Genomic DNA, 21,773 nt, shown 5'->3' with positions numbered 1-21,773 from the left:
TTGTTTGGACCCGACTTTTTGCCCCTGGTGATATCAGGGGCATCGCCAAAAGTAGACACTTAAGTGTTTCTGGGTCAGGAAGCGAACGGGTTACGACGTCTTGTATGATTTGGATTTGATGATAAAGATATAACTCCTGTCCTTGCTTGCCCTGCTCTTGTTGCAGGTGAATGCGAATGCGAATGCCAGATCCGCTCCCTCGTAGAAAACGACAGAAAACGCCCAGTAACGATGCCCATGATATCCCAATGCCTTGCCTTCCACAACTGCCCAATGCTCAATACTTTCCTTCCATCTCAATGCGTCATGTCCAGACCTCCTCACACCTCTTACACACGACATCTCCTTCCGCACCCTTCTCATCGCAGCAATTTCTGCAAATCTTCGCTCCTTCTTCGTCGCACTCGCTTCCTTCTCTAGCGGCACATCTCTCGCCTTGCGAGCATGTCCGTAGACAGATCACACACGTCTTCTTCTGACAGATCGCGCAGCTGTCGGCGACCTTCAGCATAGGACCATTTGCTCGAAAGCAAGTGTGACACCGGTTGACAGTGCCCCGTAGTGGCGGAGTGCTTGTGCCAGTAGGGGTAGTGGCTGATTCTTCCAATGTTGGTTGCGGGCTGAATGATGTTCTCACACGCTTTGCTTTTGGAAAAGCAAGAGGCGCTTTCGAAAGCGGTGACGAAGGTTGATGAACTATTACGCACAGTCAGTATGGCACGCATAGGCTGCATGTTGATGAACCTAACCTTGCGTATAATCTTCCTCCATCCGTACCAGATTCTCCAGCTTCTCTTCCATCTTATCCCCTACTCCTTGGCCACTCTGAATGTTGAAAAAACAAGGGCCATGCGAGTTCTCCTTCAAGTTGCTGGACAACGCTGAAAAGGAACTCTCATTTCGCCGTCGTTTCTTTGCTGATATTGATTCTGGCATACCATTTGGCAGATCCATGGCTAGTGATGGACCCATCCTCATGAGTCGTTGGTTGGGGGAAGCGTCTCGTCTTTGAGTGTTGTTGGCGAAACTTAAGGCACATGAGCACACACGCTTCCGGCTGCAACCAGAACCTGGGGGTCAGGGTAGGCACGAGGGTACCACCACCACAGTGCTTTTACAGCTGATACAAGAACATAAGATGCCTTTTTAATCTGGTTTTGTTAAACGAGGTGGCCATTGACTCTTCCCGAGTTCGGATACCCCGGACTCACGCGTACGACGAGCTCGAACGTGCACGGATCAGGACTCCTCGACACGACAATGCCATCAATGCACAAACCCAGAAGTCGCAAACCCTCGCCGGTGATATCTCGAAGCACTCCTCTCCAAGACATTTTTAGTCCTCTACAAAATGTCTCGGTATACTACCTAATCCTCCCAATCATCCTCCTCGTCACATTCCTGATACGATGTGCCGTGGGACTGGCTCCCTACTCGGGTAAGCCATCGGTCGAGAACGCTCCCCGGGTTTGTACTGACTGATGGATTACAGGGTATCAAGCACCACCAATGCACGGAGACTTCGAGGCTCAACGACATTGGATGGAGGTCACCACCCATCTCCCCATGCGCGAGTGGTACTTCCATGACCTTGATTGGTGGGGCTTGGACTACCCACCACTTACAGCGTACCATTCTTGGCTGTGCGGATTCATCGGTAAACTCATTTACCCGGCATGGTTTGAGTTGTACACCTCCCGAGGATTGGATGAATACAATTTGAAGGTATTCATGCGTGCGACGGTATTGGCGTCAGAGTATTTGGTGTACGTCCCGGCTGTTTGGGCGTTCGTCAAGATTTACAATACGAAAGACACTCCTGCTGATCGTGGGATGTGGGCATTGATGATCCTGCTTCAACCTGCGTTGATCCTGATCGATCATGCGCACTTTCAGTATAATGCCGTCATGCTTGGGTTCACCGTCGTCGCGATGAACGCTTTGTGGAATGATCAGATCGTCATCGGTTCCGTGTTCTTTGTTGCGGCGTTGTGTTTTAAGCAGATGGCTCTGTATTACGCTCCAGCGATCTTCGCATACCTCCTCGGCACCTGCGTATTCCCGCGCCTCAACTTCCAACGTCTCGTCATCCTCGGGGTCGCAACTCTCAGCACGTTCGCTATCTTCTTTGCGCCGTTCATTCTTACGGGAACCACAGGTCAAGCCTTATTCCGCATCTTCCCATTCGCACGCGGACTCTGGGAAGATAAAGTCGCGAACTTCTGGTGTACCGCAAACTCCTTCATCAAGTTCCGCACCCTCTTCACCTCAACCCAACTCCAGCGTCTCTCCCTCCTGGCAACACTCGTCGCAATTCTCCCACCTTGCGTGATCCTCTTCCTCTACCCTCGGCGCAGGTTGTTGCCGTTAGGGCTGTCAGCGTCTGCATGGGGTTTCTTTTTGTTTTCGTTTCAGGTGCATGAGAAGAGTGTTTTGCTCCCTTTGATGCCTGCAACATTGTTGCTTGCGTCATCAGGTAACGACTACAACCGCAAGTCTTGGGTAGGATGGGTCAACAATGTCGCTGTCTTCAGCATGTGGTCTCTCCTCCGCCGTGACGGCCTCGGGCTGCAATATACCGTCCTACTGTTTATGTGGAACTGGCTTGCAGGATTCTGGGGTCTCCCGGATAATTGGGTTGGGAAGTTGGTCCACGTCGTGACCTACGCGGGAATATTGGGAATGCATGTAGCAGAGAAGTTCTTTGAGCCGCCTGCGAAGTGGCCAGATGTGTGGGTGCTTGGAAATGTCACGTTGAGCTTTGGGGCATTTGTGGTATTCTGGCTGTGGACATTGCTGAGGATGTGGGAGGTAGCGAGGAAGCCTGTGGTGAAGGAGAAGATGAAGTAGACAAAATCGTGATACCAAAAGATATAACGAAAAAGGTAATCATCCTCCTGGCAAACATCTCCTTCGTCTAACTGAGTCAACTTTCCTCGGGAGCAACGGCCCTCTTGACCTGGGCATGCGCGCCCTTTGTGGAAATGACTCAGTTGACGTTTGCGCGCGTTCCGATAAGCCCTGTATGCTGTACGGTATAAAGAGGAGCATACACCCCGCCCCAACCATCTATCAACAAACAAACCTGTCATTTCTATTCTCTGTCTAACATCAGGTTTGTCCTTCTTTGCCGTTGCCTCCTCAATTGTGCACCGTACTGACTGGTATGGCAACAGCGAACGTTTACGGCCAGCCACCGCGTACACCACCAACACACCAATGACTTCTCCAAGAACACCAGACAACCTCTACATGTCCTCCATCGACCCCTCACGTTCTCCCCTCTCCGAGCACGACAGCGACGAGCTCTTGGCGAAGATCGATATCTACCATAACCGGCGTCGCTCGTCCACCACCAACACCGGTTCCACCGACGCTGAAGAGACCGCCGATCCCGACAGGCACACGCGGCGCCCCTCCAAGACTGGTGGTCGGATGAAGTGCGAGCGATGCTCTGACTACAACAGAGGCGTTATGCTCGGCTCTTGCCGCTCGTGCGGACATATCAACTCTGTCTTCCGCTAAATGAACGCTTGTCCTCACTCATCTATGTGGCGCGACGCCAATTGACATGATAATGGCGTACACAGTCGCTTCATATTTGGACGGGTTAGGACGGAAGGGGTTTATGGGAGTCTACTGGGCGTTTCTGTTTCTGATTTCTGCGCTTTTGTATCGGTTTACTGGGAATTCGGGCACCGCTGGTTCGGGCAATATCGGCGTATATCATAATCTGCCCCGGCGTCGACCCATTGTTATTATCGTTAGGCCTTGCGTCCTCTTATAGGATGTGGGCAACTCTCATATCAATACCAACAACCATAAAATAACGCCTTGCTTTCCTTTGGTAAATGCTGTAAGATGATTATTTCACTACACCCATGCGACGTCTCGCCTCAATCTTCTTCTTCCGCCTCAATGCATCACGACGTTTACTCTTCCAGTCCCTCGTCAACTCGATCTTCTTCGCTCGCCACGCCTCTCTAATCTCTTCCTCCGACTTCGTCCGCCAGAATACCTTTCCAGCATCATGGAACACGGACCGGCTCGCCAGATTCGTACCGTAGTGCGGGAAGAAGAGGTAATTTTGGTTGTGTGGGTTTGAGGGGAGCCATCCACGCTTGTTTGACAGTGGGACGGAGTTTGCGACACGATAATTGCTGGTGTCGACTGAGGCGTGTACGGGCTCGGCTGCAGGTTCGTCGTAGGTCTCTTCCTCCTCCTCTTCGCCGTCTTCGTCGATATCCGAATCCAAATTGGCGCCTCCGAAAAGCGAGAACCCAGTATCGGCTTCTCCGGGTGTGAACATCGTCTTCAAGTTTCCAACATTAACCGCCGAATCAATCTCCTGGCTCACCTTGGGCATCGCAGACCCAGCCAAGCGCGCCACAGCATCACCCTCCTCCCCATCCTCCTTCTCCTCAGCCCGCAACACCGGCACCTCCTCCTCCTCCTCCTCCTCCTCTTCCTCTGAGTGAGCCTCATACTGCTCCGCATCCTCAGCCGTCGGATCAAACCTCGCAATCCCACTCCAACTCTTCTCAACAACCCTTGCCCTCTCCCTCTCCTTCCGTTCCTGTACCTCCTCCACCTGCTCCGCACCAATGAGACCTTTCAGAATATCCAAGTTCTTCGATTTTTCGGCCGCGATACGTGCTGTTGCGGCCGCTTCGTCTTCGTCGAGATGTTCGACGAGGCTGGGGTCGTGGGTGTTTACGAGTTCGAATCCGCGTTCTTTGTGATGGATGGGTTCGTCGTCGGAGTCTTCATCGATCCACGATGGGCGATCGACCTTCTTTAAGGCTTCTTCGGCGAGTTTGGCTAATACACGATCTGGCAGCTGTTCAGGTTCTGCGTCCCGAGCGGGTGCTGAAATAGGTGCTGGGGCTTCTTCGATATGACCTGCTCGTTCGCCAATTGTTCGGGCTTGTGTAATATCCCTCGGTGCGGCCTCTAACGGCAACTCTGCCCTTTCCCGCCCATGTGAATCGACCCAGCAATCCCGCTCCTCGTCGTATTGCCAGGTGATATCTCCAGTCGTTGAATTTCCCCACAACTTCACCAAGAAATCTCTCTGCTTCCTCGGGTCAAATACCAGCTTCCTTTGATTCTTCTTCTGGTCATACACATGCATCAACGCAATCGCACGTCCATACCGTCCTCGCACCCACTTGGTCGATTCCTTCTTCACCGCTCCATCCGTCATTAACACGTCAATCTTATCCACCTCTCGTCCGTACTCGACTTCAGAATCATATTTCCGCTTCTTCCTAGGGTGCGGGAAGACCGCCGTTGGGTTCACCCTCTCCCTCTCAACCTCCTTCTCCCTAACATCCTTCCAACTCGGTTTCGCTTCCTCTATCCGTAGTGTCGCACCCTTATACTTTGATCCATTCAGGTATTGTCGTAGTTTCCCCCATTGTGCGCCGGTGATGTTAATGGTTGTGTACGCAAATATCTGCACATCGTTCTTGTTGACGAGTTCAACTGGCTTCAGTATTTGACCGAACGTTTTCAGACGTGATTCGATATCTGATACGGGGATTGAGGGCGTCAGTCCACCGACGAATATTCTCTTTTCGACCGCAACGGAGGGATCGATAGCGGGTTTCTTCACAGGCGACACTATAGGGGCATCAACACATGGTCTTTGACAGATCCAGAGACGACACTCACCTGGCTCGACAACCTGATCTACTGTTGCCATCTTCAAAGCCTGCAATGATCCGAATACAGCGCTTCTTCGGTATCTCGAAATTTGGGTCCGCCTCATGCGCACGGCCACACTCCCTTGCGGTACGGTACCCATCAGCGGCTTCGTATGAACACCATCTCGACGAATTTGACCCCACCACCCGACCAGCATACAATGACTACGACCGGCAAACCTTGATGGGCTCGACTCTCGACTCTGCTCAATGTGTCCCTTTAGAGGTCTTCAATGACCAGGGCAAAGGGAGAGGAATACGTTCGGCCGAAGCGATCGAAGAAGGTGGATCTACAGGAAAGCCGATTCACAGTTCCTTTCGCTGACATGCCTTTTCACAGGCAAATGCATCTTGAAGCTCACTCCAGCCATCGCTGTGCTTGACGATGCGCATCTAAACAACACATGTAGTGGTTGTTTTGCGTTGCCGTCAAATCCATTGGGTGGAACGACTGCCGGAAGTCTGCTAAGGTGTTCTGGATGTCAGATTGTGCGGTATTGTTCGAAGGTAAGCTCACAGTCGTCTGACGGAAACACCTGTCTAACTAGATGGCGCTTACAGAACTGTCAAAGGTCCGACTGGCCAAACCATAAGCTTGAATGTCCTGTTTTTCGCTCCCAACGCCCTCGGGTACTTCCGACTGCCGTGCGTGCGGTGATGCGTATCCTTCGTCTTCCGCGTGATGGCGAAGTGTGGAACGGCTTCCAGGGCCTTATGAGTCACAGAGATGAGGTCAAGGAAGCCGGTGGACCAAAGGAAGAGATGGTTACCCTGTTCAGTCGTGCAGCAAAGGAGTACTCAGAGGAGAACGAATTGGATATCGCGTCGGTTGAATCCATATTCTCTACGGTGCGTTTTCCCATTCCATCGGCATCGTCACTTGCTAAATTCAAGAGCAGTTCATCAGCAATTGCCTGAGCCTACTCATTGCCTCTTTCGATGAAGTCGGGTTGACAGCGGATCCTCTAGTGTGCCTCCTGAATCATTCATGTTCACCCAACGCCGCCGTTGTGTTCGAGAACAAAGTCCTGACTATCCGCTCCGTCCGAGCCATTAGTCCGAAGGAGGAAATTACCATCAGTTACGTTAATCACCTGCAGAGGCGGGATATACGCAGACGCGAATTGAAGGAAAAGTGGTTCTTCTCATGTGAATGTGCAGCATGTGCACGAGACGAGTCGGAAAATGCAAGGGATCCAAGGGAATGCTTCACGTGCGCAAATTGCAGAAAGCTTATCCCACCACCATTGAAGTCGGAGCATTCAACCGAGAAGCTAGCGTGCCCGTCATGTAACAAGGCTCAGAGGTTTTCATGGGCTGAGCTTGAGAAAAAGGAAGAGAAAACCCTAGCGATTTCGGAAGATCGAAAGATGCGAGGTGAGGACAAATAATGGTTGAACTCGCTTTACGCAAGCTAACAGGACTATTTTACAGCTGATCGATGGCAACTCTATTGGGCGCTGCGGGAATTGCATGTAACCAATATGTGGCCAGCAAGGAGGACACCATTACTCCCGCTCTATTACCATACCTTCAATGTTGCTTTGAACGAACAGGATTTCCTGGCAGCTTTTAGGCATTCCATTTACATCCATACAGCACTTCGTCTAAACTCTGATAGAGGCACGGATCTTGATCCCGTGGCTGTCGTGCAGACCTTCGCGGCAGCGAAGCTCGCGTCATACCTGGCGTCAGAACCTGAACAGCTTGTCGATGTTATCCAACAATTAGACTTGCTGAAGCTTGCTTGGCTCCTTCTGGTTGATGCAGACATGGTTGTTGGAATGACACATGGTGACGGAAGTCGCTTTGCAAAGCAAGTTCGGGCTGTCAAGGATGAGCATAGGGTGAACTCGTTAGGACTTGACGGTGGTCGGTTCTGCGCTGAATCGGAGCAAGTACTGAGAGGAGCGAATGCGAGTGAGGAAGCGTTGGAGGAAGTCACCCGGGTGCAGGCATTGGCGAGGGAAATGGCGGCCCGAGTTTCCGCCGGACATTGTGGAGGCGTGGAATTAAATACACGTAAGTGTGAAACTGCCCGTAAACTGTCAATCGACTCTAGACTTACCTGATACCGTCTATTTGATCAGATAATTGAGTTCATATGGAGCCATGTTCGTGAATTCCCACGCGCGTCCGTCCGCTCTGGCTAGCTCGAGAGTGGCCTCAGCTGGCTGCTCGTCACACAAACACACCACACGTTTATCGACCTTGTACGAAAGCTTCTAGATCTGTTAAAACCCAGCATATTCGGTAGCGTCTTATATGCTGCCTCAAATCACTGCATTCTATCCAAAGATCATCTATAATGCATCATGATGAAACTTCCTCCCCGCCTTTCCATTCCCCCACATCCCCCTTGTCTCCCTCACCAACCCCAGAAACTCATCACCCTCCGCCGCTTCTCCAACCGCTTGGACCGAGTGTTCTGACAGCCACTCCAGGAATCCTGTCTCGGTTTCGCAGACGTTTGGGTAGGTGCGTTTGATGGCGGTCAGTGCGTGGAAGAGTTTGTGGCGGGTGTCGGGGGTTAGAGATTTGGTCAGTAGGGCTCGCTGAAATTCGGCGCACCAGATTCCTAGCCGCTCCTCCTGTCGCATTCGTGGCTCGTACTCTGCAGGTATTCCCTCCTGTTTTCCTGTCGCCACATTCCTAGGAGATTCGGTGATTGCCTCATGCACAAGATTATCCTCCACAAGCACGGCAACCTTCCCCAGGAATCCACTCTCTTCACTCCCACCCGCACTCTCCCTGAAAACACTCCTCAACACCCTATCTCCTCCACTCCCCCTCCACTCCCTCCTCCCTACTTCCCCACTCACCGCAGCACTGAGCGCATACACCAACCTCGCCTTCACCTCTCCCACATCTTCCTCACTTAATCGCTGTACGAGTTCATGAACGAGGTTGAGGGTCGAGGCGGCGAGGGATTGGGCGGGTGGATTATTTCGGAGGGTGGAGCCGAGGATGAGGGCGGTGTTGGAGCGGATTTGGGGGGAGGCGTGTGAAAGCATTTCCACCAGGCGTGTTAATATAGGTTTCTTGACGAGCTTGATCCCAAAATCCATTTCGTGAGCGAGGTCTTCTAGAGCGGCGAAGGCGGATGTGAGGTCTGAGGTGGAGGATTTCGGGGACATGACCTTGGATACGGCGTCTTCGAAAACCTCAAAGTCTCCTATGGGGATTCGGGCGTTTGGTTTGTGGTGTTGTGCGGGATCTGGTGGTTCCTCGACGCTGATGACTTGTGCACCGTCTTCGGGGTTTACTACGACCATGGCGAGGTTCTCGTCGGGCTCATCTGCGAGGAGTTTCGCTTCCCGCGCTCCTGTCTCCATATTCAGTCGGACATGCAGACCTACACTCCCGTTAGCATACAATCCAGAAAAAGCACTGGAGAAAGAGAACTACCAGCTGGAATGGCCTGATCCGCCTTCACCGCCCAAAACTCATGCGTAGGCTCAAACACCGCCGGATAGCATTCATCCCCCTGCGCGCTCGAAGCAGCAGCCGTCACCAATACGGGCAGGAAGAGACAGTTCAGGAGACTCAATTGCATCTCTCGCCGGGGTAAATGCGTCGGGGATGAATGCCGGGTGTTCGGGGGATCCGGCGAGAGCTGGATGCAGGCACGCGGGACACCACCATCAAAGGACAGCGACAGTGAGGAAGCGCAACTCACCACCATCAATCCATCATGGCCATTGAAGACCAGGATCTGTATCTCGACCCAGGTGATATCTGGATGATGAACCTCAATCCTCCTCTCGCTAACTCACGTCACAGCTCTTCGAGACTGGGTTCTCTTCCCCATTCTCTTCGTCATGATCCTCGTCGGAATCCTCCGCCACAACATCACCGTCCTCCTTCAAAGCGCGCCCAAAAAGCAACCTCTTAAGGCAATCCGGGAGCAGCTTTCCCTTCAGAAATCCGCGATTATCAGACAGAATGGGCATCATATTTCTCCTGCCGCGTTTAATGCCAGACGGGCATATTTGACTCAAGCGTATACGGAGGGAAAGTTCTTGAAGGACCCCGAGGCACGAGGAAAGCCTGCTGCGAACCCGTTGACCGACCCCGGAGGGATGGATCAGATGATTAACATGATGAAGGGGAATATGGCGAACTTCATCCCGCAGACGATCATCATGGGATGGGTCAATTTCTTCTTTACCGGATTCGTTTTAAGTGCGTGAACCAGGCCCATAAATTCTTTTGAACTCGCGGCTAATGTTTGTGTACAGTCAAGCTTCCATTCCCATTAACCGTCCGCTTCAAGTCGATGCTCCAATCAGGCGTGCAGACCTCTGATCTTGACGTACGATGGGTCTCGTCACTGTCGTGGTACTTCCTCAATCTCTTCGGTCTTCAATTCGTCTACACGCTCATTCTCGGAGCCAACAACTGTATGCCCTTCTCCTCCCTTTATGTCCAAGAAGGATGCTAATTCTGTGTAGCTGCCAACCAACAGATGCAGGGAATGGGTATGCCAGGTATGGGTGTCCCCGCTGTTGGGCCTTTGGCACCAGGTCAGGACCCGGACAAGATGTTTGCAGCGGAACGGGAGAACTTGGAGTTAGTCCAGCACGACTGGGTCCTGGAAGGTGTCGAGAAGCGGTTGCTCGCAAAGTACGCTGCAAAGAAATAGACCATCCATCCCATGAAGGCGCTAGCATATATGAGATTCCCAATTCAACGCATTTTATTTATTCAGATCTATAGTACACTCTACATAGAATACCACTTATGCCGACAATCCACAGCCTCCTTCCTCACAACCCTCTTCGGATCCTCAAGAACCCTCCCCAACCTCATAATAACCTCATTCTTAAACGGTTGCAACATTTCCCTCCTAAAACTCGACGGGAAAACACTCAAACACCTCAGTGTAGATATCCGTACCCTCATCGTGTTAACCTCGCTTACCATCGCGGATTCCATGAGTAAAGGAACGAGCGTGGAGAGATGCTCGGAGACAGTTTGAGAGGCGTCGAGGATCGTGACGTAGAGCGTGTCGATAGCTGACCCCTTTAACTCCGGATCAACCAATCCCAAGGCCTGAATCAAGACCGGCAACAATCCCGGTAAATCAGGCAACAAGACCTGCTTGGGGACATGCCTAATAATATTCGTCACAGCCACCAGATAACTCGATTTGTCTCCGGCTTGTGCGGACTTAAAGCGCGACATGAGCTCGGGCATGGCGAAGCTGAAGAACCGCTGTTTTTGGAGAAGACGGATCGTGGCGTGGTTTTCCTTGGAAAGGGTTTCGTCGTCACCGATCAACACCCCAAACCCGTTTGCGACGGAACTCCCAATCAGAGGATCGACCAAGAGATCGATGAGGTCGGAGGTAATCTTTGTGCCGGATTTGTGAGTTTTCGCGACGAAGGCTTTCCCGATCCAGAGGAGGGTATCGAGGGCTCGGCGGCGGGAGGGTGCGTCGCCAGTTTTGATGGTTTGGAGGGCTTTGTTCACTTCGCCAGACATGACCTTGTTGAGTAAGCTTTCGTCGGAGGATTTGTTGACGATGCTTGCGATGAGCTTCAAGAGCGAGATCTTGGTCAACTCGCTGGATGTAGTCTCAACCTGCTGGACGAGCACAGACAAGAACTTCTCGAGATCGTCGACCGGCAACTTGACCTCCTTGCGCAAACTCGAGATAGCCGCGGTAAAGAGGATGATGGTGTTAGCCTGTCCCGGCTCGTGAAGCTTCGGGAACTTCTCGGCAACGACCTGGTTGTCGGACGCAATGAGCTGACTTTGCTGACCGTCGACGAAAATCGCGAACAACTCTTTGACGACACTTTCCTGCTTCTGCGTATTCAAAGAACGGAACACGATATTGATAATCTGCGATGACACCTTCAAGATCTCCGGCCTGCACATCATAGGCAGCTGCTCATTCCCTGACTGCACGAAGGGTACAAGAGTCTTCGTCAACAACGTCGGCACCAACCGATCGAAATACGTCGGGAGATCAGCGGCCCCTTCCGTGGACTTCTTCCTCAGAACCAACAAAATGGTACTAAGCACAATCTGCGGGTACACAACAGATGAAGTCCCATTCTTAATGATCACCTCGAGCTTATTGAGCAACCTCGTCAACAACACCTCAAACAACGCCCTCGGCGAACTCAACTGCGCCAACGCAGCCAAGATAACCTTATAGTGCTTCTTTGGCTTACTCGCGCCCTCAGTATCAGCGTCAGTATCAGGCAACTGAGCCATGAACGCCGGAAACGTGATATCCAAGATCAACTCCGGCCTGAACGTCGTAATCTCCTCCAACACGCTCAACGCCTCCTTCGCAACATCCGCACTGCCCTCGCCATCCTCGATCTCGATGACGATACCATCCAGATATTGAACGACCAACCCGATCTCACCATCATCCAGGAAGTCTCTCAGACGAGCCATGCGGGAGAGACCCTTCATGGCGACCTTACGGAGACCGACCTCACCTGGCGCAGTACCCATGAGAGCCTTACCGAAGTAATGGAAGTACCTCTCCTTGAACGCCAGTTGTGGGTTCTTCGAGGCATCCTCGGGGGCGGCCTCACTGTCGGTGCGGTAGCCATACAACACCCCGGCAGAATCCATCAGGCCGATGAGCACAGCCAAGATCGCAGCCTGCTTCGCAATCTCGCCAGACTCGGCGTACATCACCAAGAGATTAGGCACAGCCGCCTCGACAACGGCTTGATTCGCTGGGTGTGAAGCACCCGCGCAGGCAGCCAATATCCTTCCCGCTGGCCTAGCACGCTTGAGACCCGGATCTTTCAGCTCCTCCGCGCAGTACGCTGTTACATTTTTCAAGTATCTCGTCAAGGAACTCAACCTTGTCAACTCCGTGACACCCTGACTCAAACACTTCGTCAATCCCGCGATCAACTCCAACGCGACCTCGGCGACGTGCTCGTCATCGGCGTGTGTGACTTCGTACTTGACTGCGTCCCAGATGGTGATAGAATGAGACGCAATGACACGGGGGCCAAAGTTGTTGCTGCAAGCGAGAAGTGTGAGGAGAGTATCCTTCTTCACCGAAGGCGACGTGGAGGAGAGCTTGTCGAGAAGAGCGGGTATGAGTTCAGTAGCGAAGAGCGGGGTTGCGGAAAGACATTCCCTGTTAGAGTGTCATGTTAGCCTAATATGAAAGCTTGAATGAGACGATTAACCTTAATCTTTGTTTAAGATCATCCGCAGTGATGCCATAAGGATCATCCGGTGGTGGCTTGAACATGATAGGGAAGTAGCAGTACGTGACGTCGAACAACTCCTGTGAGTTCCAGTATCAGTAGCTGTCACGCATACTATGTCTAGAGCCTCACCTCAACATGTTTCTCAATCTCCCACTCGACCAATACGACCTTCATGACCGAGAAGGCAATCATCAGGTTTCGTGGATCCTTCTCTCCCTGCATGACCTTGATCAGGCCCTTCACGAATCGAGCCCCCATCTTCTTCAAAGCTTTTCGTTGGTTGGTCATCAACCCGTCAATGAGCGCCCAAATCAAGAACCGTGCTCCCTGGGGCTGTGTCTGAACCTTAACCTCCAAGAACAAAGCCTCAATGACCTGTTCCGCCTCATCATCACCAAAGTGACGCATCTGCTGCAGCGCGTTAAGACCCGTCAACAACTCGATGGTGCTCGGTTCATCGTCTAGCCGTGCGCTGTAGAATTGGGTCATGACTTCGACATGCTGAAGGGAAAGGAAGTTATTAGGGAGTGCAGCGAGGACGGAGGAGAGGAGGAGGATTGATCTGGATCTAAGCGCTGCATCTTCGCCCGTAAGATGTTCCCCAAGCGCTTTCACGATCTCAAGAAGCTTGATCTGGTCTGACTGAACGTCTGTACGTCATTCGTCAGTACGGCTCGACCAAGTGCTACGGAAAGCGCACTCTGAGTGATCTCCTTCACGATCGCATCTGCCTCGTCCACATTTTTCTGAGCCGTATTACTCAGGTATACCGGCACGAGTCTGTCCAGCGTATCCATGTCTCTTCGTGTATGAGTATCAACCTCTGGTGGTTACTCTCACAGCCAAGTTCCACGTCGGCCGGTCACGTGGTGATAACACCCTGAAGGCGTACGATGAGTATTTTTAGCCCTCGGTGCCGCCTCGAGGAAGATCTGAAAAACCGACGTATTTGAATTCAAGTGCTGAATAATATGGCTGCGACAACCCCTTCAACCTGCCGTACGTCTTCCTACTGCTTCGGGGCCTTTTCAGGATGCTGATCCCGTCTTTCCAGGCGTCGTGCTGGCCGCAAATATCGCTGCGCCGTTTATCGAGGAAGTTAAGGAATACACCAAAGACAAAAACGCACCCCTCTTCGTCGGATTTCTCGCGAACGATGACCCCTGGGCCCGTCAATACGCCGAACAAACCGGCAAGACCGCCACCGACGCCGGGTTCACCTTCGAACTCCGCGTCGTCGATAAAGAAGATCTCGAAGAAAAGATCATGGAAGCGAACGTCGACGAGAGTGTCACGGCCATGATGGTCTACTGGCCAGTATTCGGTACGCAACAAGATAAATATCTCCAGCAGTGTGTCGCACGGGAAAAGGACGTCGAGGGTCTTTCCCACGTGTACGTCCAGAACATGTATCACAACATCCGTTTCCTCGACGCCGCACAAACCCAGAAATCTATCCTCCCCTGCACGCCGTTGGGTGTCGTCAAGATCCTGGAATACCTCGGTGTGTACAACAATGTCTTGACGTACGGTAACAGACTCTACGGGAAGACCATCACCGTCGTTAACCGCTCCGAGGTCGTCGGACGTCCATTGGCGGCACTGCTGGCGAATGATGGTGCGACGGTTTACTCTGTCGACATCACTGGTACTCAGAAATTCACCCGCGGAGCTGGTATCAAGAAGAAGAAGCACGAAGTCGAGGACGTGGATCTCAAGCTCGAAGACGTCGCACCAAAGTCCGACGTCATCATCACCGGTGTTCCCGGAGCCGCGTACAAGTTCCCCACGGAGCTCGTGAAGGAGGGAGCAGTCTGTGTCAACTTCTCCACGGAGAAGAACTTTGACCCGAGTGTGAAGGAGAGAGCGGCGATTTATGTGCCGGCGACAGGAAAGGTTACGATTGCAATGTTGTTGAGGAATTTGGTGCGGTTATACCAGAACCAGCAGTTGGTGAAGGGGCTCAAGGCATAGAAGGGGTTGTTGATCAGGAGCAGGATTCAAAATGATATAATTGCTTCTCGCAATGTTAAACTAGAGGGTTACATAAACCCAATGCATAATTCGATGTCAATGCCATTCCATTTTCCACATTTTTACTCTGTCTCGTCCATCGCGTCAGATGTTCTCGCCTTCTTCGACCGTGCCTCCGCTACGACCTCCTCATCAGCATCCTCCCCTGCCCTCTTCTTCAATCCTTTCATCTTTCTGGTCTGCATCTTCGTCAAATCCTGTCTTCCAACGTGGATCCTTCCAGTCTTGTCTCCAATCTCGTTCATGCCAACATTCTTCTTTGTCTTCGGCATCAACTGCTTAGGCTTCTTGGTCGCCTCATTCCAGACATCGTCGTTCGGCGCCTGGACTCTTCGCACAGAGAAATCGATTCTGGGACCCATTTCTTGGAGTTCGATTCTAGGGAGCTTCTGGCCGGATTTCTTGGTTTGGATGAGGTATGCGCGGAAGTTGATTTGGGGATGGGGAACGTCGTCGGTCGCCTCGCCAGCGGAGACCGAGATGATGTACTGCAGACCGGCGACATCGATGCTCTGAACCTGCTCACCGCGGAAAAAGTCAATGAACAAAGACTTGGCGTGTTTGTAGTTAGGGTGGGTATCGAAAATGGGTCCGTTGAAGAGCATGAGGGGTTTCAGGCCGACAGCGGATCCCTGTGTCTTGAACTCGGCTATAGGCTTGAAATTCTGAATTCCCAACTCAATCACATCGAGAACCTGGTAACTGAACGTTCTGCACCAAGTCAAGTTGTGTGGTCTCTTCTTGGTGTGCGTACCGACGACTAACAGCGACGAATCGTTTTTCTCTGACCAGAACTCAATGGAGGAGGGGTCCTCGAAGGGGTGGACCTCGTTCTTCTTGGTAAAGTTGATTGCATCGGGCTTTTTCAGGGAGTAGAGGTCTGCCATGGCGGTCTGGACGAGACCAGAGGCTGTTGATCCGCGGATGAAGATGGCCTTCTTTGCATTCTCGACCAACTTGGGCTCACGCTGAGCGAGAGCACGCTTGGCACGGGCGTTCTTTGGCTTGCTATAATAAAATCAGGAGGAGATCACGGCGGGGGCATCGAGACGACTTACGATGTCCTGAGCATTGCAACTGCAACTTTTTGTCTTCGTCGTCGATAAAGTTCGCCTGGGAGCTTATCGTACTTTTTTCTGCGCCTGCTGCTGCGCCACACCACACCGCACCAGGAGGCCCAGTCTGCTGCTGGAGAGCGCTCGAGTTCGAGAAGGTTGCGTTCGAAACACCGAAGCTTGGGAACGGAACGTCTAGCGATCGCCAGGCAGATGGATCGGCATAGATAAACGAGTGTGATCAACGCTCGGCTCATTTGCTACCGGCGATGCCAGTCAGACCGATCAAAGTGAGAGTCATGGACAGCTGAGCATGGATTATGAGAATCGAAACATGACGGGTTTCCTCGGAGGTTTCGCCTTGTAGTCACACGAATAACAGCTAGGTGATGCCTCCGTATGTAACTGTCGAGCACCTCGGCACCACAACGGCGCCGCGGCCGGCCGATATCGATATCATGCCCCGCTTACGTAGTAGCGAACGCCTTGCACCCTTCAGCTCGCTCTCGGACTTGGACGATGCCGGGTCCTGCTAAGCCTCGACCATCTTGCCAACGATCCGTTCTACCTCACGTAAAACAGCGAATCCGTTTGCCCCTCGGTTACGTCGGCTCTGCAGGGCGGGTTAAGGTTCTTCAGATTTCCGCGCGGGAGATCAGCGCTGACAAATTCAATCCGTGGGGGCGCCGCTGATAGTATAAGTACACCGCTCCCTCGAACCTCCTCGATCCATCAACAACCTATACCCTCTCTACACAAAAATGTCTGGATCTAAGCTCTTCGCTCCCATCAAGGTCGGTGCCATGAACCTTGGCCACCGTGTCGCCATGGCTCCTCTCACCCGTTTCCGCGCCGACAAGGACCACGTTCACACCGACCTCGCCGTCGATTACTACACCCAGCGCGCCTCAGAGCCTGGTACCCTCTTGATCACTGAGGCTACTTTCATCTCTCCTCAGGCTGGTGGCTACAACAACATCCCCGGAATCTGGAACGAGGCTCAGATTAAGGCCTGGAAGAAGATCACCGACGCTGTCCACGCCAAGGGCTGCTCCATGGTTATGCAACTCTGGGCTCTCGGCCGTGCTGCCGACCCTTCCGTCTTGAAGGCTGACGGTTACGACTACGTTTCTTCCTCTGCCACCCCCATGGCTGAGGGCATGCCCGCTCCCCGCGAGTTGACCGTCGAGGAGATCAAGCAGTACGTCGCTGACGAGGCGCAGGCCGCAAAGAACGCGATTGCTGCCGGTTTCGACGGTGTGGAGCTCCACTCCGCCAACGGATACCTCGTCGACCAGTTCTTGCAGGACACCTGCAACAAGCGTACCGACAACTACGGTGGTTCCATCGAGAACCGCGCTCGTTTTGCCTTGGAGTGTATGCAGGCCATCACCGAGGCTGTCGGCCAGGACCGTGTCGGTATCCGTCTTTCCCCCTGGTCTGAGTTCCAGGGCATGAAGATGGCTGACCCTAAGCCCACCTTCTCCTACCTCGTCACTGAGCTCGGCAACCGCTTCCCCGAGCTCGCCTACCTCCACGTCGTCGAGTCCCGCATCGCCGGTAACGCCGACCAGGAGGAGAACCCCCTCGAGAAGTCCGACTTCTTGAAGGACTTGTGGCAGGACAAGGTCTTCTTCACCGCTGGTGGTTACCGGACTGAGTCTGCCAAGGAGGCTGCCGAGCACGAAAACACCGTCGTTGTTATGGGTCGTTACTTCATCTCCAACCCTGACTTGGTTAAGCGTATGAAGGAGGACAAGCCTTTCAACGACTACAACCGCGACACTTTCTACCAGTACAAGGAACCTTCTGAGGGTTACACCGATTACCCTTTCTTGAACTAGAGGATTAGATTTGGTTGATACGATACAAAAACAATACGAGAGAGAGACGGGAATCAGAAAGCTACACTTAGCATAGTAATGTTCGAATAGAGCGAGATACACAAGACAGAGTCCATATTTCGCATAACCGAGCTCCTATTCGTGATCGTAGGCGTATTAAACAATTACTGTCTTGATGTTTACACACAAGCTCATCCAAGCTACGATGTTTTCCATTCCAGATCCAGACACGGCTTCCACGTACCTTAGGTACATTCGTTGCTCGTGTCAACGGGTTCCTTTTTCTCACGCCCTCAACATAAGCTCAAGCAATTACCTTGCTGCTCGGCGTATACGTATACATTACCGGGCACCGGGCTCCAAGGGTTCGTACCAGCAGCTGCCTCATCAGTATTTGACAAACGTCACCCACTATAAAGAAGAAGCGTTTGGGTTCGGTTCTTTGAGGAAGTTATGTATCACCGTCACGCTCCCTTATATAAAGCATTGCGTGAGTTAGCATTAAACGGGTCCAAGGTTGTCGTCGATTTGGGGGTCAGGTATACGTATAGTCGTGAAGCTTTTGGCGATCCTTATGGTGACTGGTAGCTACCCTAGATTGCTGGATACTACCCTAAGAGATCTCAGATCGACATACTGGTAGTCTACCTCATGCTACATCAAATCTTCGCCCCCTTCCTCCTTGCACTGTTCAAACCCTGCTTCATAGCCAAATCACTCACAATTTCAATGCTCCCACCCCCGACAACCATGACTCTCAAATCTCGGCTGATCTGCTCAATCCTACCACCCCTCCCTCCACGCTGGTATCCCAACCCGCCAAGCACTTGCTGCGCCTCCCGGTTAACGATTTCCAGGGAGCGGGTACACTGTACCTTAGCCAACGCGATGAGTCCAGCGAGGTCGGCGTCTGATTCGGCGCGAGTGGAGCGGGAGAAGTGGTAGACGAGTTGCTCGAGGAGAGCGTGGGACGCTGCCACGTGCCGGCCCATCTCAGAGAGCTTTGCGCGGATGACGGGTTGTTCGATGAGTGCTTTGCCGAATGCTTGGCGATTCATTGCGTGGAGGAGGGCATCTTCCACGCAGCAGCGTGACATGCGGTTGGCTTGGTACGAGAGCCACAACCGTTCGTGGTTGAAATTGGACATTATGATCTTGAAACCTTCGCCTTCCTTGCCGAGGAGGTTGGAGACAGGAACCTTCACGTTGTCGAGCTCGACATAGGTGGAACCAGATGCGTTGACGCCGGAGTTGTGGATCTTGCGGCGGGTTACGCCGGGAGTATCGAGGGGGACGACAAGTACCGAGATACCAGACGCTCCAGGACCACCGGTACGCACCGCTGTGGTCATGTAGTCCGCAAAGACACCGTTGGTGATCCACTTCTTTGCTCCGTTGACGAGGTAGTGAGTGCCATCTCTAGCCTTCTCCGCAGTCGTCGTGATCCCACCGACATCACTTCCAGCATCTGGTTCCGTAACGCCCAAACAAAACCTCTTCTCACCACGTAAGACTTGAGGGACAAGTTCAGACTTCAATGGATGCGTGCCGAACTCGACGACGGGAGGGAAACCGATGACGTTACCCGTTGTGGAGATTCCCCAATTCACTCCAAGGTAGCCGATGCGCATAAGCTCGTCGTGGCAGATGAAGTCGTGGAAGGCATCCCATTCGTCGGGATGGACCCCGCCAGGCAGCTTGGTTCCCAATTTCTTCATATCTTCCTTAGGCAATGGCCAGATAGCAGCTGCGACGAAACCTTGCTCGGCATGCTTCTTGAAAGCCTCGTCAGGGATTTTGCCCTCTACCTCCCATTCCTCCGCGTGAGGACGAAGCTCTTTCTCGACGTACTGACGTACAGCAGCCCGTAAACGAGCGTGGGATTCGTTGTAGTAGGGTGATTTGATAGCTTGGTACCACGGCGGGTCAGCGAACGGAACGAGGTCACCGAATGTCTTCTCCATGATTGACGACGATAGTAGAGAAACCAAGACGGATTATATAGAGAGCTATCGGGGTCGACATGCCGAAATGTCTACCGCACGGATTGCTCGGTTGACAGATTGGCGTCTCGCTCCCCCGCGCTCTCCGCACTTGCACGTGCGGCCCTACAGTACCCGCGTACACATGACCCTCCCGTGAGACCCAGAGGACTCCGCACGAGATATACCATCCAGATGTGAGCTTGAAGACCGTTACTACCGAGGCTCTACGTCCAACCTTAAGCAATTATCGTCATGGAGGGCCTAGCAATTCCTCCTTACACGCCTACCCATCCAGACACCCATCAACCACTCATCCGACGTATCCTCATCGCCAATCGTTCGGAAATCGCTGTCCGAATTATCCGAGCATGTCAGCAAATTGGGATTACCAGTGTAGCTGTCTACACTGACGCTGATGGAGGCGCGCCTCATGTCAAGTTGGCAGATGAAGCCATCTTCATAGGGAGGATCGAGGGGAGTAAGGTGCACCCTCATCAGGATATCAAGTTGTTGGTCAACATGGCCAAGAAAGCCAAAGCGGATGCTATTCATCCAGGTACATCTCCTTTTCCGGTTCATGTAACGTCCACTAACTTCGAACAGGCTACGGCTACCTCTCCGAGAATGCAGCCTTTGCACAAGCCGTTCAGGACGCTGGCCTCATCTTCATCGGCCCCTCTCCATCCAGCATCTCCCTCCTCGGTGACAAGAAGTCAGCTAAAGAGTACCTCATGACACATGCAAAGCACGTGCCTCTGATCCCGGGTTACTCCGATGAAGAACAAGTACCCTCACATTTAGCCGCCAAGGCCTGTGAAATCGGGTTCCCAGTTCTCATCAAGGCCGCTTCCGGCGGTGGTGGAAAGGGCATGCGAATTATCCGCTCAGAGCAAGGGGATCTGGAGGGTGTAATTAAAGCTGCGCAGCAGGAGGCCGGTAGGCATTTCGGTGGTGATGAGCGTGTCTTGGTGGAGAAGTATGTGGACGGCGGCAAACATGTCGAAGTTCAGATATTCGGAGACAATGCTAAGACACCGGGTGGTAAGGTTTGGGTGCTTGGTGAACGTGAATGCTCAGTTCAGCGCCGTCACCAAAAGGTGGTCGAGGAATCGCCGTCTCCTCTCCTCTCCTCGGAGACTCGGGCAGCCATGTTCCGCGCCGCCCAAGAAATCGGTGAACTTCTCAAATATGAGGGTGCCGGTACAGTTGAGTTCATCCTCGACCCTCCTACTCAGAAATTCTACTTCTTGGAAGTGAACACTCGCATCCAGGTCGAGCATACGATCACCGAACAAGTAACCGGCCTTGACCTCGTCACCCACCAAATCTTTGTCGCTGGAGGCGGTAAACTAGCAGACTGCCCACAACTCGCAAACCTCCAAATCAGAGGCCACGCCATCGAAGCTCGTCTCTGTGCCGAAAATCCGGCGATGGATTTTGCCCCTTGCACGGGGACTATCAGACTCTTCGCAACCCCGGAAGAGGACCGTGCGAATCCGATCCTGGGTTTAAGGCTCGATACGGGTGTTGAGACTGGTTCACAGATTACAAGTCACTTTGATTCAATGATTGCGAAGATCACTGTGTATGCTCCTACTCGTGAGCAGGCCATTGAGAAGCTGGCGTTGGTGTTGAGGAAGACGGCATGTCTCGGCGTTATCACGAACCTTGAATTTATCAGTGCCATCATTCAACACGCCGAGTTCCGGAGTGGACGGTATACGACGAACTTCATTGAGGAGAACATCGACGAGCTGCTTGCTAGTTCTAGGGTGAAGGGTGAAATTGCGCAGAGGGAATACTTGTCGGCGATCCCTAGCCTTCTCGTTCGGAATCTTCACCGGCGACAATTGTCGAAGAAAGATTCAGGGTTCAGAGCCGTCAAGTTGGGCTTCAGAAATCAATTCAAAGGTCGAAGTACAACGACGATCGAGCATGTCAAGTTGGA

The 21,773-nt window shown here is 52.6% G+C and overlaps 12 protein-coding genes across 12 annotated transcripts; 6 read left to right on the top strand and 6 right to left on the bottom strand.

The window, feature by feature from the left end:
* Positions 1-86: 86 nt before the first annotated feature.
* On the bottom strand, positions 87-1,005 carry SAICODRAFT_66328 (uncharacterized protein). Its single transcript, XM_019170220.1, has 2 exons — positions 750-1,005; positions 87-696 (listed from the first exon to the last, which is right to left on the bottom strand). The coding sequence occupies exons 1-2, from the start codon at positions 976-978 to the stop codon at positions 305-307; spliced, it is 621 nt and encodes a 206-aa protein (XP_019023477.1). The 5' UTR covers positions 979-1,005; the 3' UTR covers positions 87-304.
* An 88-nt stretch (positions 1,006-1,093) lies between these two features.
* SAICODRAFT_93876 (ALG6, ALG8 glycosyltransferase) lies at positions 1,094-2,850 on the top strand (the record flags this gene model as incomplete). The annotated part of the gene is made up of 2 exons (XM_019171907.1): positions 1,094-1,438; positions 1,493-2,850. Exons 1-2 carry the CDS (start codon positions 1,261-1,263, stop codon positions 2,848-2,850), a joined length of 1,536 nt encoding a protein of 511 aa, XP_019023476.1. The 5' UTR covers positions 1,094-1,260.
* Positions 2,851-3,865: 1,015 nt separating this feature from the next.
* SAICODRAFT_26037 (uncharacterized protein) lies at positions 3,866-5,707 on the bottom strand (the record flags this gene model as incomplete). The annotated part of the gene is made up of 2 exons (XM_019166904.1): positions 3,866-5,625; positions 5,677-5,707. The coding sequence occupies 2 exons, from the start codon at positions 5,705-5,707 to the stop codon at positions 3,866-3,868; spliced, it is 1,791 nt and encodes a 596-aa protein (XP_019023475.1).
* A 131-nt stretch (positions 5,708-5,838) lies between these two features.
* Positions 5,839-7,802, top strand: SAICODRAFT_71921 (SET domain-containing protein; the record flags this gene model as incomplete). Its single annotated transcript, XM_019170724.1, has 6 exons — positions 5,839-5,992; positions 6,049-6,215; positions 6,270-6,557; positions 6,608-7,085; positions 7,203-7,730; positions 7,771-7,802. The coding sequence occupies exons 1-6, from the start codon at positions 5,893-5,895 to the stop codon at positions 7,800-7,802; spliced, it is 1,593 nt and encodes a 530-aa protein (XP_019023474.1). The 5' UTR covers positions 5,839-5,892.
* Positions 7,803-8,011: 209 nt separating this feature from the next.
* SAICODRAFT_19928 (uncharacterized protein) lies at positions 8,012-9,264 on the bottom strand (the record flags this gene model as incomplete). The annotated part of the gene is made up of 2 exons (XM_019166179.1): positions 8,012-9,063; positions 9,117-9,264. 2 exons carry the CDS (start codon positions 9,262-9,264, stop codon positions 8,012-8,014), a joined length of 1,200 nt encoding a protein of 399 aa, XP_019023473.1.
* Positions 9,265-9,402: 138 nt separating this feature from the next.
* SAICODRAFT_35759 (uncharacterized protein) lies at positions 9,403-10,353 on the top strand (the record flags this gene model as incomplete). The annotated part of the gene is made up of 4 exons (XM_019168442.1): positions 9,403-9,439; positions 9,492-9,893; positions 9,950-10,111; positions 10,163-10,353. The coding sequence occupies 4 exons, from the start codon at positions 9,403-9,405 to the stop codon at positions 10,351-10,353; spliced, it is 792 nt and encodes a 263-aa protein (XP_019023472.1).
* An 80-nt stretch (positions 10,354-10,433) lies between these two features.
* Positions 10,434-13,704, bottom strand: SAICODRAFT_8183 (ARM repeat-containing protein; the record flags this gene model as incomplete). The annotated part of the gene is made up of 4 exons (XM_019171254.1): positions 10,434-12,831; positions 12,884-12,984; positions 13,037-13,557; positions 13,608-13,704. The coding sequence occupies 4 exons, from the start codon at positions 13,702-13,704 to the stop codon at positions 10,434-10,436; spliced, it is 3,117 nt and encodes a 1,038-aa protein (XP_019023471.1).
* Positions 13,705-13,878: 174 nt separating this feature from the next.
* On the top strand, positions 13,879-14,881 carry SAICODRAFT_35757 (methylenetetrahydrofolate dehydrogenase; the record flags this gene model as incomplete). Its single annotated transcript, XM_019168441.1, has 2 exons — positions 13,879-13,906; positions 13,962-14,881. The coding sequence occupies 2 exons, from the start codon at positions 13,879-13,881 to the stop codon at positions 14,879-14,881; spliced, it is 948 nt and encodes a 315-aa protein (XP_019023470.1).
* Positions 14,882-15,003: 122 nt separating this feature from the next.
* On the bottom strand, positions 15,004-16,033 carry SAICODRAFT_93864 (Brix-domain-containing protein; the record flags this gene model as incomplete). Its single annotated transcript, XM_019171906.1, has 2 exons — positions 16,000-16,033; positions 15,004-15,949 (listed from the first exon to the last, which is right to left on the bottom strand). Exons 1-2 carry the CDS (start codon positions 16,011-16,013, stop codon positions 15,004-15,006), a joined length of 960 nt encoding a protein of 319 aa, XP_019023469.1. The 5' UTR covers positions 16,014-16,033.
* Positions 16,034-16,737: 704 nt separating this feature from the next.
* Positions 16,738-17,954, top strand: SAICODRAFT_81655 (NADH:flavin oxidoreductase/NADH oxidase). The gene has a single exon (XM_019171246.1). It carries the CDS (start codon positions 16,758-16,760, stop codon positions 17,838-17,840), a length of 1,083 nt encoding a protein of 360 aa, XP_019023468.1. The 5' UTR covers positions 16,738-16,757; the 3' UTR covers positions 17,841-17,954.
* A 439-nt stretch (positions 17,955-18,393) lies between these two features.
* On the bottom strand, positions 18,394-19,896 carry SAICODRAFT_93857 (acyl-CoA dehydrogenase NM domain-like protein). Its single transcript, XM_019171905.1, has one exon. The coding sequence runs from the start codon at positions 19,802-19,804 to the stop codon at positions 18,500-18,502; it is 1,305 nt and encodes a 434-aa protein (XP_019023467.1). The 5' UTR covers positions 19,805-19,896; the 3' UTR covers positions 18,394-18,499.
* A 181-nt stretch (positions 19,897-20,077) lies between these two features.
* On the top strand, positions 20,078-21,644 carry SAICODRAFT_35753 (uncharacterized protein; the record flags this gene model as incomplete). Its single annotated transcript, XM_019168440.1, has 3 exons — positions 20,078-20,381; positions 20,429-21,597; positions 21,621-21,644. The coding sequence occupies 3 exons, from the start codon at positions 20,078-20,080 to the stop codon at positions 21,642-21,644; spliced, it is 1,497 nt and encodes a 498-aa protein (XP_019023466.1).
* Between the last annotated feature and the right edge of the window lie 129 nt (positions 21,645-21,773).

This window comes from Saitoella complicata, assembly GCF_001661265.1.
Source record: "Saitoella complicata NRRL Y-17804 unplaced genomic scaffold SAICOscaffold_15, whole genome shotgun sequence".
NCBI lineage: Eukaryota > Fungi > Ascomycota > Saitoellomycetes > Saitoellales > Saitoellaceae > Saitoella > Saitoella complicata.
Note: the sequence above shows the minus strand (reverse complement) of the source record. Positions and strands in the feature narration are given on the sequence as shown.